This window comes from Apteryx mantelli, chromosome 7 (genome assembly GCF_036417845.1).
Source record: "Apteryx mantelli isolate bAptMan1 chromosome 7, bAptMan1.hap1, whole genome shotgun sequence".
Lineage (NCBI taxonomy): Eukaryota > Metazoa > Chordata > Aves > Apterygiformes > Apterygidae > Apteryx > Apteryx mantelli.
Window position 1 is genome coordinate 21,664,600 of NC_089984.1, and position 14,639 is coordinate 21,679,238.

Here is a 14,639-nt window from a genome sequence, read left to right on the forward strand (position 1 = left end):
AAGAAAGAAAGAAAAATCATTGCTCCACGCTCTCTCCTCCCCACCCAAAACATTCCAGCCTTTCCTTTCCTGCCACTTGAGAGGGGGGCTGTTTATTGACATTATGCAAGTGCTGAAATATTTTTCTTTTTCTTCGCGCCTGCCTTTTCTCTCTCTCTCTCTCAGGGGGTTGCAAAGGTAGTGCAAACCCCTCCCGTCATCCCATCTTATCAGCCGAAGGAGACGCATTCCTCAGCGCTGCTCCCTCCGCAGGTCCCGCTGGCCGGGCGCCCGCCGCCGCCTCCCGCCCGCCCGTGCCCCGGCGCCGCCCAGAGACGCCCGCCCGGGCGGGCAGCGGCGCGGGGCCGCCGCGATGGCCGCGCCGCCGCCGCGCCGCTGAGGGCGGCCGCCGCGATGCTGCCCCGGCGCAGGACCTTCGCCCTGGCGGCGCCCCGCGCCCGAGGTGAGTCCCGCCGCCGCCGCCGCCGCCCCGGGCCGCCCCCGCGGCGCTGCCCGCTCCCGCTCCCGCTCCCGGTCCCCTCCCCGCGGCCGCGGCCGCGCCCCCGCCGGGGCAGGGCTGCCGGCGCACAGGCTCCGCACCAGCCGGCAGGCAGCAGGGCACCGCTCCGCGCCCGCCCGCTTCAATGCTGCGCTCGCTGCTCGCCGGCTGCCTTTGTCCGCACCCAGGTAAGGGCTGGGCGGGCGGGACGGCGCTCCGCCGGCTGCCCGGGGCCGCTCGCCTAAGGCTTCGCTGTCGGCTCGTGCGCCTGGGGGGGCTGGCGGGCCGCGGGGGGAAAGGAGCGCGCGTTGCGAGGCGGGTTGCTTTCTCTTGAGAACAGGCTTGCTTTGCGTTAGTAAAAGTGGAAGGGCTTGGGAGAGAACGGCCGGAAAGACGGCAGCTCTGCGACTCCGAGCAATCTCTGTCTACGCGTGAAGGCAGGCAGACTATCTAGGATGAAAGCTTTAGGGGATTAGCACCTGAGCAGATGTCAATACAGTACCCACACTCACTGTCTCCCAGGGTATTGTCCTGGTTTTGACTAACGTGAGGCAGATCAGGCCTGTCCCTCAATGCTGCAATTTTGTCACTGTACGGGCAAGGATATAATACCACATTCCCTAGGCTGGTACATCCCCAACAAACAGAAATTATCCAGAGTTTGAGAGGTTTTAGTTTCTCTCCCTCCTGTTCAGTGAAGTTGAGGTGACCAAGGCAGGGAAGACAACTTTGAACCTGCAGCAGAATAGATGTAACTTTGGAAGTTTGTCATCAAAACAACCGGTGTGGCCCCACCTGTTTGGGTCTTTGCCGAGTCTGCCCTTTTCAGTTCTGATGAGTTTGGTATGTCTTATACCTTAACAAGTTCTGCAGGCTTCAAGACAGCAAGATCCAGGTAGCAGAACCCCCTTGTCAGCCTTGTTTTCCAGCAGCTTGGCTTGTACATAGGTCTGCGGTTTCTGTTCCTGTTGACAGCATTGCGCTGGATCAGTTTGCTTGGCCCAGAGGTGGCTACAGACGGAGTTTGCCAGGCTCTAAGTAGATTGGGCTGGGCAACAGTGGTATGGCTAAGATGCTGCAAAACATCTGCTGGAGCGATTTGTGCTGCCCAGGGTCTCAACTTCCTACCTGTAAGCTGACCCCTGTGTCTCTGGACTGTCGCAGTGCAGGCAGCTCCTTGGGCTGCCACAGGCTGCCGTGTCCATGGGCATGTGCTCAGTCACTCACTGCTGGGAGCACTCTTCCAGGCTCTTCCACTCAGGAGGTTTGGGGGAAGCTCAGTGTGAGCTAAAGTGTCTTACGTGCCCTCGTGGGTGACTACTGGGTGCTCTGCTAGCAAGGGTTGCTGAAGCTCATGGCTGTGCCTGGGTTTAGTTTGGAGACTGCATTTACCAACAGTACAAAGGGCTGGCTTGAAAAGCCACTCTAATGCGATGCTGCCAGGAGAGCACTCCAACCTTGCTGTAAGATGTGGAGTGTGTTTGAAGAGACGCTACCTTACAATATGGTGGGGAGAGCCTTTTTCTTTTTTCCTCCTCCTGGGGATAACCTGTCTCTGAACTTGTTTTCCCCCAGGCTATACAGCCTTACAGCAGGGTCAGACAGGAGGGGAGAGGAAGCTTGCTGTGCCACATGGCCGTGTCCCTCAGCACCCGGACAGAGTTACAGCCATAGGTGGAGGCTGTGGCAGGAGAATAAACACATCACACAGGGCATTAAAGAATCAGAAGAGAGAAATTAAGCGAGAGTTTCTCCAAGTAGGAGACCGGCAGGGAGCTTCGTAATCATCTTAGCTGCAAGAAGACATCAAATACTGTGTCCTGGCTTGGGCCATATCTTGGACTCAGAAAGAGCCAAGAACTTGCTTTTTCTTGCAAGTCTTGTGGCAAGGACTTTGAAGCTGCACCTCCAAATGCAGCTTGGGAGGGAGAATGCAAACCAGATGCTTCCTTAGCTCCTTGTGTCATCACTGCTTTGCTAATGAGCAACTCAGTAGCCAGGCACTGCAGGCTGAGAGGAAGCAAATGAGGAATGACGAGACGGAGAGACAGAGAGGGGAATGCAGCCCAGCAGCACAGGGGGAGAATCAAGTACTGAAGAGAGACAGAAAGGAAATTTGAAGGCTAAAACAGAAAGAGCAAAAGCAGGTACCCATGTGTTCCCCCTTACCCCCGTCTATCTCCTATCATGGGAGATCTAAGGAGGCCCTAGAGAATAGATACGGACTGGTCCAGCAATACTAGTGACCCCCTTCAAGTGGATATCATCAATGGCAAAACGGCTACCGCATAGCAAATGAACATTTTTGGAGTGGCAGATTTTAGTCACGGGTGTAGGCTGGATCTGGCCCTGTTTTCTACAACAGTTGTTGGAACAGAGGGTGTTGGGGTGGCAGGACACCTTGCTTCAGCAAGTTCAGTCTACTGCAGCAGCAGAGCTCTGCATCACCTACCCCTCCTTGTCATCCTACCGAGCACCTTGTATGACCCTAGGGAGGGCCATGAAGACAAGAATCCTCCCTGCTCTCATGGCCACCGTGAACAATTTCAGACCTACCCTCTGGGGAACTCCACCTGCCCACTGCCACCCTGTGCGACCTGAAGGCTCTCCAGGGTTTTGCCTGGGGACAGCAAAGACCGCATATAACAGGTTAACGGCTTGAGTGACCTCTCTGAAAGGATTCATGAGTTCCTTTGACTTCAGCAGAAGCACTGGGGTCTTAACTGCTTCAGTCTGTGGGGCTATAGGACAACTGTTTATCCAAGCTTATTATAGGCAATAAAACCTGAATTACTACATAGCTGTCATCCCTGGGGGGCAAGTTCCATCCCTGCTAAGTGCCTCCTGTCTGCTAATAAATTTCTGACTGAATGCTCCTGTGTGATATGACATGGCTTGCAAATCAGACCATCAAGGAAAGATCTTCTAAACTTGACAGTTTTGCTAAGGTGTGGAATATTTATTTCCATCACTTTCTGCTCAGGTGCATTAGCAAGCTGTGTACCAAGTGACCTCTGTGCTTTTGTACAGGGCTGATCATGAATTATGGAGAGAGAAATAACTATATAGATTCCTGCTGTAAAGATACCAGCTTACGTTTCTTTCTGCCACAGTCCCATGTAAAGGGGTGTATCAGCAGTTGTCACGGGTCTTCGAAATCAATGGGACAAAGGTAGTGACAACCAGTAAAGATCTCTCCCCTAGATTATAATACTTGGGGAAAATGCTGCCAAATACCCGATTCCTCTGTGGCACTTCATCCTTCCCGAGTTCTCTGTAAGCCAAAGGGAGTCCAGTGTTCTCCCGGTGAGTGCAGGTCTGTCCCCTCTCCAGCTCCGAGATGGCTTGTGGACAGAGACAGGGATCTCTCTAGAAGAGTTCCTGATCCATCTGCACAGGTCCAAGCATCAGCTGAGGTATGGAGTGACCTCAAGAACATGAAGTCTTGACCCATGCCTGTCTTCCCATGCCTGATGGGCTGAGTTCACCTTTCATGCTCAAAAAGGCCAAAGGAGGAGATTCCCCTGCTTGGAAGGGTTTGTGGGCAACACAGGTGGGGTTTCTGAATTCACTGACAGCTAACCTGCTTGTGTTTCCATAAAGGGAGGGCAACAACAGCACTGTGAGAAAAGTTCTAGGTAAAGGTTTATTTCTGTAGTATTCCCAGGCAAGGAGGCCAAAACACTTTTGCAAGTCTATTTCTTGTCATTTCATCTGGAAAGAGCTACTACCATCTCTGAACTTGCGATTATCCCAGCAGATCCTTGGGGGGGGGGGGGCAGTGCAGTGGCAAGGGCAACAACAACTCAGTCACCATTTCCTTTATTTAAGATTTTGAACCTTTCCCCTGAAGGAACATACAGGAATTACTTCCACAGAGAATGATTGTGAAGGACTTTAGTGAGAACCGTCATCTCTGGCAGTCTTAAAAAGAAGCATGGCAGGTGCCTGGCATAGCTGACGCTCCTGGGAACAGTTGTGTTGCAAAGTAGCCAGGACTTAGGTGCAATCCTAGTGTGCTGCAATGGCCCTTGGTCATGTTTTCCTTCTTAGTTATATATCTAAAGAAATAAGTTGCACAGTAGGTGCAGAAGGGAGTTGGTGCAGTTCTTTAGCTAGTGCTATGCACAGGGTCAGATGCTGGCTTTAAAACTGGTGACTGCCAGCATGCATAAGTAACTCAGATAAACCAGGTGATCTGTGGGGACCTGCTGTGCCCCAGGACTTTCTGCCAGAGGTCACTAATCTATCAGACCTGTCGCTCTGTTTCAAAAGCTTCACAGGTCACTTAGACTGAATGGAAGCAAGCTGTAAAAAATGTCAAGTGGCCTCTCTACTTGGAAAACCATTTCCTCTTTAGTTCACCCAACTATATCCATTTGTAAACAATCAATCTCCCTGTCATCCACTCATTGCTGCTAAAATGCCTGAAAACAGCTATCACTATCTCCTCTTCTAAAACGTACATATTTAAGCAATGAATGACTCTTCAGAGAGAGTCCTTGAACTCAGTTATCATTTGCTCAGCACCTATTTTATATGGATTTATCATTGCCTACTGCAGCTGTAAGGGGTCTATGGCATTTCTGGTCCCATTATATTATCAAACTATCATCCATAGGAACTTCACGCATTTACCAGTAGGAAGACTGGAAAGCACCTTGTAGCCAAAGGACCTGAGAACTTTGTGCTTTCTGTTTAAGGACCGTATGAGATTAAAGCTTTGTCATAATTATTCCTTTTCATTCAACATTTCAGTGATTCAAGCCATCTATGTACTCCCATGAAGTCCATGTGTTTTTCAGTTTCCTATCTGGAAAAATTGAAATTCTGAGAATCAGGTCTCTTGTGTAAATATTCACAGCCTCCACATGGGAGTGTGTTCCTCTACAAAAGTGAGGTTTAAAGTGACAGTTCCAGTAAACCCCATTTCTAGGACAGTGATTTTCACGTCTTCAAGTTTCTGCCCTTGTAGATGGAGGCTGTAACTTGTGCATTGAGAAGGGGCCATGAGACCCTTCCATAATGTCCCACAAAAACATATTGGGCTCAAAGTTGTCCTGACTGTTTAGGAGAAGTCCTTGCTCAGATGGGGCAGCTCAAGAGCCCCTGTATGCTGGGGCAGATTGGCATGGCTTTGGGAAAGCAGCCTGTCTGCAGAGCCTCGGTGCCAGCCAAGCAGCCTCCCAGCATCACCAGCGCCAGGTCTTCAGCAGGCCCATGAAACATCAGGAGACAGGGAAATCCTCATCCCATGCAAGTCAATGGCAAAGCTCTGTGGAGCTAGATTTCCTTCCCAGAGGAGCAGTCAGAGGGGTGGTTGCTGGTTTATTCGATGACATAAGAGTGATTTGATTCTCCCAAGTATTGGGGGTCCTGTCCATACAGCAACTCCCTGTGCCCATGGGACTATGCAAGGCACAACCATTGCCCCCCTAAGAAAACAACACAGCTCCTGCACACTGCATCAGGGCAGGTGATGGGCTAGCGCTGAGAACGAGGTGCTAACACAGCTCCATAACCCAGCCACACCTCTCAGCACATATGGTGGAAGAGTCAGCAGCAAAAAATGCCTATTGTTTCAGAAAGGAAGTGACCCTCTTTCTCTTAAATGGTGGGAAATTGAGACCTCATCATTGGCAAGAAAAATAATCCCCTCTTTTCAGTGAAAGGGAAATACCACCTGAGCTGTATTGCTGACAGTGTTAGAGAACACTTAGCAGGCGACAGAAATAAGGAGAGATGCTTTGTAAAGGAAGGAAGGAAAATGAGAGAATGCGAGGACTGAATGGCGGAGGCAGTCTTTCACTTCTAGGTCATCAGCTTGACTCCAGCATCCTAGTCACTGCTGCCTAATAATGCTTCAAAAGCCTATATAGGATGATCATCTTAATGTGCTCAATCCCATCACAGAACCTGTCCTGACAGCATAGGATTGAATCCTTAACACAACTGGAGCCGGGCAGGGTATGCCAGTCCTCTGCAGGGTCCCGAAAAACACCTTCTGGTGCTTAGCTAATGCATCTTGCTCCCATGCTCAAGATGAAGCATACTAGTAGGAACGAAGGGTTTGACTTGTCTTCCTTTGCAGGCAGCTGCACTTGCCTAGACATTCTCGTCTAGCAAAGTCACTGGTACTGCAGTGATGCAAGTCATCAGTGATACCCGCTCTCTTGTGCTCTGCCCCTGTGCCACACTACAGTTGTAGAGTACTGGAGTTAAGTTCAGAGGGTGCTGCATCTCCTGTGCTGCGCAGGAGCAGGGAGAGGAATGGGCTCTCTGAGCATCTTTGGACTGCTCACCTTGCGCCTCTGCCTGGGACTGCAGCCCTCGATAACCCTGCTGGCACCACACGCCATGGACAGGTTTGCTGCACACACGAACCTTGCAGCAGCCCTGGCGAAAAGCAGAGGGCTGCAACAGCTCCAATGCTTCCATCACACACTGGTATCACAAAGGCAGATAGAGACAAGCAGAGGTTTGGCTCTAACTGTGCCAGCCACTGTGCACACATTTGACACATACTTCCCATGCCAAACCACCTACAAATCAGGATGAACATTTTGAGAAAACAGGTGGACACATGGGACCGAAGCAGGGAGAGCAGCACAGGACAGCATTATTGCTGACATGATTAGCAGCATTTGTACTACACCAGCTGCTCACAAAGTACTGTGCTGCCACCGGCAGTGCCCATCATCCCGCTGCCAGCCTGGCCCCTTCCCATCAGCAGTACTGCCATTAGCCAGATACATCTAAATGCCCTGTGCAGTGATACACCCTCAAGTCAGTGTATCAGAGGCCAAGGCCCGCTCTTGGGAATCTAGCGGAGCTTAACAGGGCTTGCACAGAAAGAACAGCCAGTGAAATGCTGCTTAAGGCCTCTTCCCTCCCTCCTCACCAGGCATAGTTATGAAAGAAGAAGCTGGGCCTGGTTTTTGAATGCTCTGGAGCTTGGGGAATTGAATACAGGCCTTGGCTCCCTTCACTGGAAGGGTGGGAGCTTTTGCAGGAATTGGACCTGGGCAGGACTGGGAATGCCTGGGAGCTTGTTCAAGTGTCTCTTGCATAGAGCTTATTTGGAAGAAAGAAACTGCTTGAAAACAGTTTCATGCTTTTGACAACCATCCTCCTTCCTTAGGTCAGCAATCTCTCTATTAATGCACTAGGGTCTGCTCTGGCAGCTGCTGGTTACTGTGTAACAGGAAAAAGTGCACTTAGAAAAGGACATTTGAGATTTTAAAACAAGACTCCAAGGACAGGGAGGGAAGCCGTGGGACAGCAGCTGATGTGAGGATATCCACCTTTGAAATACTTAAGTGTCTCTGCCAGGCTTTGCTAACTGCCACCAGAGAAGCATCCTAGAAAGCAGTTTGGAAGTAAAGCAAAGAGAGGTTCTGGAGATTTAGCTGGGACACATCTATTACTTTCACTCCTTATTTGTTACCTTCAGCTATTAGCTAGGGCCCTGTTACCACCTCCCCATGAGATGGGAGGCAGTCTTACCCTCCAACACTACAGACACAGGAAGGCCAGCAACTTGCCCAAGGTTACACACATCCGTCACTGTCTGTTAGAGGCTTGCATTACAGCCCAGGGAGCCCTGTTTCTCTCTGCTGTGATTACAGAGCCATATAACCCCTTGAGACAGCTACTAAGCAAGTAGCACAAGTCAAACTGCAACAACACATGGCCTGGGCATGCATTTCCAGAGATACTGCAGGAAGCAACAGTGGTTCCTAAGCACGCACACACAGCTCCACTCCCTCCAGCACTGCCACACCAAGGTCCCAGCCAGCTGTTAGAAAGCTGCATCTTTTAGGTTTTTTTTTTTTTTTTTTTTTTTAAACAAAGCAAGAAAGATGTGGAAAGCCAACTCAGGAGAAGGGGTGGGGGGAAGGGGAGCCCTGGCTGATTTCCCAGGGAGCAGCAGTGTCAAACCTGGCTAGCCTCCAGCACAAGTAAATACATTCTACCAACCTTAATGCCACCCTTCAGCTCACTGAAGCTCTTCTTCACACCTTCTTTCAGAAGCCTCCACGCAGCACTGTAACCTTACCTCTGCAAGACACTCACTCCCACCCCACCTTTCCTGTTTTGCTATAAGCCCTCCAGTGTTGTTGTGCAAAGCACTTACAGGCCTATATCAGCTAGCATTAGCCAACACAACTCTAGTGGGTTCCCTGGAAATGAACTAATTTATAGCAGCTGAGGGCCTGGTCTGGCCCACTTGTTTTTGTAGCTGCACAGATGAGCTTTAATTGCACCCTTCTGGTGCTTGTTGGCAATGTGCTTGAAAGAGCGCTTGTGTGTGCCTGTTTTGAGATCTGTAACAGAACCGATCTGCTTGTTGGAAGAACCATGGTTTAGAGTCCATAACCCAGTTGATAAGAAGGAAGAAGAGACTATTCTTTTAGTGAGGTGAAACAAGAAGAACTTGTGTTTCAAGTCACTACCTTAATCATTGGAGGTCTCTCAGCTATAGTATAGGTGACCTCATTCACCATGGGAAAGTATCATTGAATGAATGAGATTGAGGTGCCTAAATGTGTTGCAAAACTCTGCTGTCCTTCGTGTCAATTCCAAACCTGTGGTAGGGGGATGATAATGTTTTGCATTATCACAGGGATCTGGGAGGATAAATCCCCAGAAATGCTCAAACACTGTGGTTACCAGGACCCGTCACTACCTCGGTCCATGGGTTGCAGCCTGTAACTGATGAGCAACCAACTACCGCGAAAGCATTCTGTGTTGCTAGTGGCCAAGGAGGTTGGGAGAGTGAAGGACCATGATTTCACAGCACAAAACTTTCTCAGTGCTGGAGTCAGTGGCATTTGGGGAACCCTCACATGAAGGGCCAGAGACTACATCTCCTCGTCTGTTTATTTTTCCTCCTCCCACCAAACTTTCTGGTACACATCTTGGCTTTTGTAGTCATCAAAAATATGAATTAAGGCACCTCACATCTCCTTCTGTAACCAGTGAGACCTCATTTTAATATGTCGCTTCCTGATTTCAGACAAAGAAATATTTGTGTAGGCCAAGGTGAAACCGGTTAAGCAAGAAAAAAAGGGGCAGATTGAAAGACAGTGAGAGAATCTCCAATGAAATGCAAGCATGGCATGATTAATAAATGAAGGCAATCAGATGTCTGTGGGAAAGGACTACCACTGCATATAGTAATTTCTGGTGAGAATGGCAGCTGCATCATTTGTTCTTAAAAAGAAAATGCAGCACAACAGCTGATTTCTAGCTGACTCCCAGTGGTTTTTTTAGTTTTATTGTGCCATTTGGGGTGGTGAGGCCATCAGAATAGCCTGTTAGGGTTTTATTTTTTCACGCAATTATGATGCTTTGTCTCTAGCTGCAGAGGTGTTGGAGGAGGTGTTTGAGGCTGGGGAGGTGACCCTTTTCACGCCAAATCAGTAAAAATGCCTCTCCACCTCCTCCCCCAGGCCCCTGGCATCACTGATGGTGTTTTGCTGTGCGGGAAGCAGCAAGCCCAGGCTCCTGATTGCTTGTCCACAGCTCAGGGACCAGCACCTTCATCCCAAGAGGACAAAGAGGGGCTGCCCAGCCCAGCGCAGGCAGCTCCTGACGAGTTTTCCCTGGCATTTCCACAGGGCAGTCTTTCTCTTGTCCTCATCACAGCTGTGCACTGCCATAGTGTTGCTACCTGCTGGCACTGACTGTCCCAAACATGGCTCCTCACAGTGGAGAGACACCTGCAGATGCTGCCAAGGGAAGCGGGCACAATTCTTTAAGTTGATAGAGGATGAAAAGCAGTATATATCCAAGTCTCATCAAAAGCCCATCAGATAGGATTCTTTATCTCCCTCAGCCCCTTTGCAAATCCAGTATAAAAGGCTAAACCTATGGCTGCCTATGAATGGTGAAGGGCATCTTTCAATGGTATCCTAAGAAGGTCTTAACATAAGATAGAAGGAATTTAAATGAAGGAGAAAATGGTTGTAATAGCTTGGCGACAGAGTCAGAAAATCTCCCTTGGCTGTGAACATTGCCATGAGTTAAAAATCTGGAGGAAGGAAGGCAGAGAAAGGGGTTATTTCAGAAATGGAGTTTTGTGGATTCAGCAAAAGGGGGCTGCACAACGGAGCTCCCTTTGCTTTACTTCCAGCTGCAGGTCCCCTCTCTACTGACTTGCAAACGGTTACATTTCCAGGAATGAATTTCCGAAGCAGCTGCTCATTTGATGTCAGGCAAAAAGGAAGGAAGGTAGGAGGAAGGGAATGAAAGGAAATAAAGAAGGAAGTAAGATATCCCAAAAAGCGAATGCACTGTAGCCCTTTGATGTGCTTTGGGTCAGGCAGTGAGGAAGGGAAAGATATTAGAGCAACAGAAGTTTTGTATAGCAGCAATTCGTGGTCCCAAGTCCTTGAACAGGTGGATTTGGATCTGAGATTTGCATTTTGCTAAGGAATGGATGCAAAGCTTTCACACTGGCTCTCTGTGAACCAGAAGTCTGGGCTGTGAAATGCTGGATTCAAAAAAAAAAAAAACCACTAAGGAAACCTGAGGTCTGATCTTCAACTCATGTAAATCAACCTTTCATCCAGAGACTGTTCTACAGATCATCCACATCATCACTGTGTGAAACAACTGTGATGGGGAAAAAAATTTACTTTGTCCATATGCAAAAAACCTCATGTACAAAGCTGCTCCCTTATCCTTTCTCTTTACAAGGAAGGTAGGACTTCATTTAAAGAAATGATTTCATAGTTAAAACCATACAGGCAGTAAAAAAGATCTACAGTGCCTGGTTTAATTTTCCTATGAGTACCTGCTTTTCATCACCTGCCTGTGTGCAGTGAACACTGCTAACTAAACAGTTTGCAAATTACTTGGTGCAACCCAAAATTTGCTTAAGTCTGCAGAAATCCAGGTTTAGTTTTGCCCTTTTCTGCTGTTTCACAATAAATTTAATCAGAGGAAATATTTTAGACTTAAATTAATGTTTATCAGGCTGAAACACCATGTGCCCCTCTGCATCTGTACACATGAAATCACTGAAAAGTCATTTGAATACATGTGTTGTTTTCTACCTATCTACTAAATCAGAACTCCTTGTGCGTTTATGCCTCCCTCTGAAGCAGTCTGGGTCTATGAAACACAACATTTCTGTTGTAGCACTTCTGTTGGTCTATAAGTTAGCTTCATATAGCTCAAGAAAAACAGATCAGGACTGCCCCCCCCTCCTACTTCCCTAGTATGGACAGTTTTACCTTTCACTATAGGACTGGCACTGTAGCACTATAGAATAGACTGAGTTTTGCAGTCTCTTGTGACTATTTGTTTCTTTTTAAACAGGTAAGAAGAGCCCACCTGCTGAGGACACTGTAGTGCTAACACATATGAAAATACTGAGCAATGAAGGAATTCAAAATCCAGGGTTAATACCCGAGCCTCCAGCTGAGACAGATGGCACAGAAAAATCCCATCTCCCTGGCGTCAACCTCCCACCAGCCTGCCACGGAAACCTGAATGCAGCAGCCACACCAGCAAATCCAGATTATGCAGATACTCCAGCGAGCACAGACTATGTAGCCACACTGCCTGACCTCAGCACCTTTGAGTCCAAATGCCGACTTCACAGATTCTCCAAATTTGAATCAGAGGACTCGGGGGTTGAACTGCCTAGTGGGGCTAATTCTCCATCAACGCCAACGGGTTCAGAGAAGAGCTTTGTGCTTCACAGCAGAGACTCATTTTGTGACTCTGGAGTGCTTAGCACCTCCTCTTCTCCAGAAATTGACCATCTGATAATAAGAACATGTAAAGAGCGGGCCAGAAAAGCTAGCCACCATGGCCCAGAGAGTGAAAAGCAAGCTGAGTACTACAGCCAGGAGGTAGACGCTGTGCAGGTTCCTACAGCTTCCCCTGGAGACTTCAATGTCCCTCAGGAAGGAGGAAGTCCCAAACAACATTTTGACCAAAGCAAAAGGCAATCTCTGGAAAAGCAACCTACCCAAGAGACGGACCTTCCCAGGGAAAACACACTTCCTACCCCCGCTCCTGTAGAAGAGATAAAGACAATTGCTGACCATTACCCAGAGACCTTTGGCAGCATGCAAGACCTTCAGATCCATGAACATCAGCTGAAGAAGTACCCCACAAGTGACAGTCTGGATGAATACATGGATGAATGCTGTAGACTGAGCGAGGTAAGAAAGGCACATAAACTGAATCTTATAGCTAGGCTTGTCCAAATAACTCACTCAGGTTCTATTGTCTGTCAGCAAATTAGGACGCATCTGAGTTATTCAAAAAATCTCCCCTGAAACTATTACTGAGCAGTAAATGGTTGCAATTGATTTTAAGAGCTCTTTTCATGGCAGTGAAATTCTGAAGTAATTCACATTTATTGTACTGGACGAGGATGACTAACAGCTCATGAGGATCTGATGTTTCATAGAGCCTTAGATTAGAGGATATAATTGCTTCTGCTGTTAAACACAAAGGTTGTGAAGTTAGTCATCTTGCAGAGTCACAGCATCTCTGATACATGGGATGGGGATCAGAACGTAGTGCCTTTTTTAAGGCCAAGTTATTCCTGTTCCTGGGAACAGCTGGAGAGTTGTTGGGGCTCAGAAGTTTGGAAGAACTTGTCTAAGGGCTAGCTCATTCCTGTTCCAGCCTGGAGTTGGCTCAAGGGCCTCTCTCTTGAATAGTGAGTAAGCAGGGAATTTATGCGCAAACTCCTATCTTTGCTGTGCTGGAGATGGAGATCCCATTTTAAATCACCCACACAACCGTGGTGGAAATCTGTATATTTTGAGGCTGACAAACAGAGGCTTTGCGTAACTGCAAAGACGTATCATTTTCAGCAGCTTGTCCTACTCTGAACTCTGTTTCCCCATTGCTGGGTGCACTGTGCAGCTGCTGAATCTGCCATGCAGCTACAGAATCGCTTCAGTCACTGACAGGCAAATGAAAAGCCCGTCTGTGCACCTGCTCCCATACTGAATGCTGGCAAACGCTCACTCCAGTATTTGCCTGAAGCCCCACACCGACTTGCTGACAGATTGCTGACTTGCTTACCTGCTGCCACGGCTTCCAAGAACCAGCAATGAAAAGATCTAACTGGGGAATTAATTCTTGAGAGAGAGGGAGACAGACAGACCAAAGAGCCCCATGAGCAAGGGGAAAGGACGGGGCAGGCTAGGTGAAGAGCTGTCACACAGACACACCAAACACATCGAGCAGTGCATAACGGGCAGTTCTTTTCAATAGACGCAGTGTGCTACTTTTCTCTCTGTTGTTCATCTCTCTAGTCATCAGAGCAGCAGGGCCTGCCACTCACATTCTCTTTTTTTCTTTAAGAGGGAAGAAAGAGGTCAGAAAGATGAGTGTATTGAAGTCTTGTATCTTAAAGACATTTATTTAGGCATCCTAGTTACTCCCTGTTTTAGAAGGAATTAAATGCCTGCACCTTTTACAGAGGTACTTCTGCTAACATTTCCTGAGTTTTGGGGAACTGTGGATTCTGATGGCTCAACATGAAATGTGCTACAGGGACGAGTTACCAGAAAGTGCTGGCCCCAAGACTCCTGAAAAGCAGGACCCTTCAAAGGTGCCACAGAGGGAATCACCTCAAATCACTGATCAGGTCTGGGAAAGAGCAGCCTAAAGTTATCAGTCTTTGGGGCTGTTTTGCCATCACATTCCCAGCCATCACTTCCCACTCGAGCCTTCATTGCTGTGATAGTGATGAATTAGGATGGGAGTCAGGGAGGAAGCCAAGTGACAAGTGCTGTGTGCTGTCCATAAAATAAACACGCTTCACTGTGACCTCTCCATCCGGCCCTGAGCCACCGAGCAATGGCCTTCTCCTCCAGCAGCCAAACCCTCCCGAGCAGCAAGGAAGGTCAAAGATGGACCCTGTAGGTCAGGCCCATCTCTGTTAATGTTATATATCTAGACAGAACAAACACTGTATGATCAAACTGAGCAGCCTCCTCCTCCTCAGAGCCATCTTGCACATGCCAGAAGTAAGACACGTTTTGGGCAATGGTTCCCAGAGAGACAGCGACCTAGCCTTTTGGCAGATAGCTGGGAAAAGGACTGGAGCAAGAGAGTTTGGACACAAGGAGACTTTATAAGAAGTTACCTAAATTCCATGTTGTGCTCTGGGGGGTTTGCA

The 14,639-nt window shown here is 48.5% G+C and overlaps 1 protein-coding gene across 3 annotated transcripts in view; it reads left to right on the forward strand.

The window, feature by feature from the left end:
* Positions 1–368: 368 nt before the first annotated feature.
* The window catches only part of LOC106498955 (uncharacterized), a 36,718-nt gene continuing 22,447 nt past the window's right edge, over positions 369–14,639 (forward strand). For 2 of the 3 annotated variants that reach the window (XM_067299960.1, XM_067299959.1), the window contains exons 1-2: positions 369–442; positions 11,807–12,660. In XM_067299960.1, the coding sequence (XP_067156061.1) occupies positions 394–442; positions 11,807–12,660 (903 nt within the window). In that variant the 5' untranslated portion in view covers positions 369–393. Of the gene's footprint in view, positions 443–601; positions 667–11,806; positions 12,661–14,639 lie in introns of those variants that run through there. The other variant, XM_067299961.1, reaches the window with a different exon arrangement.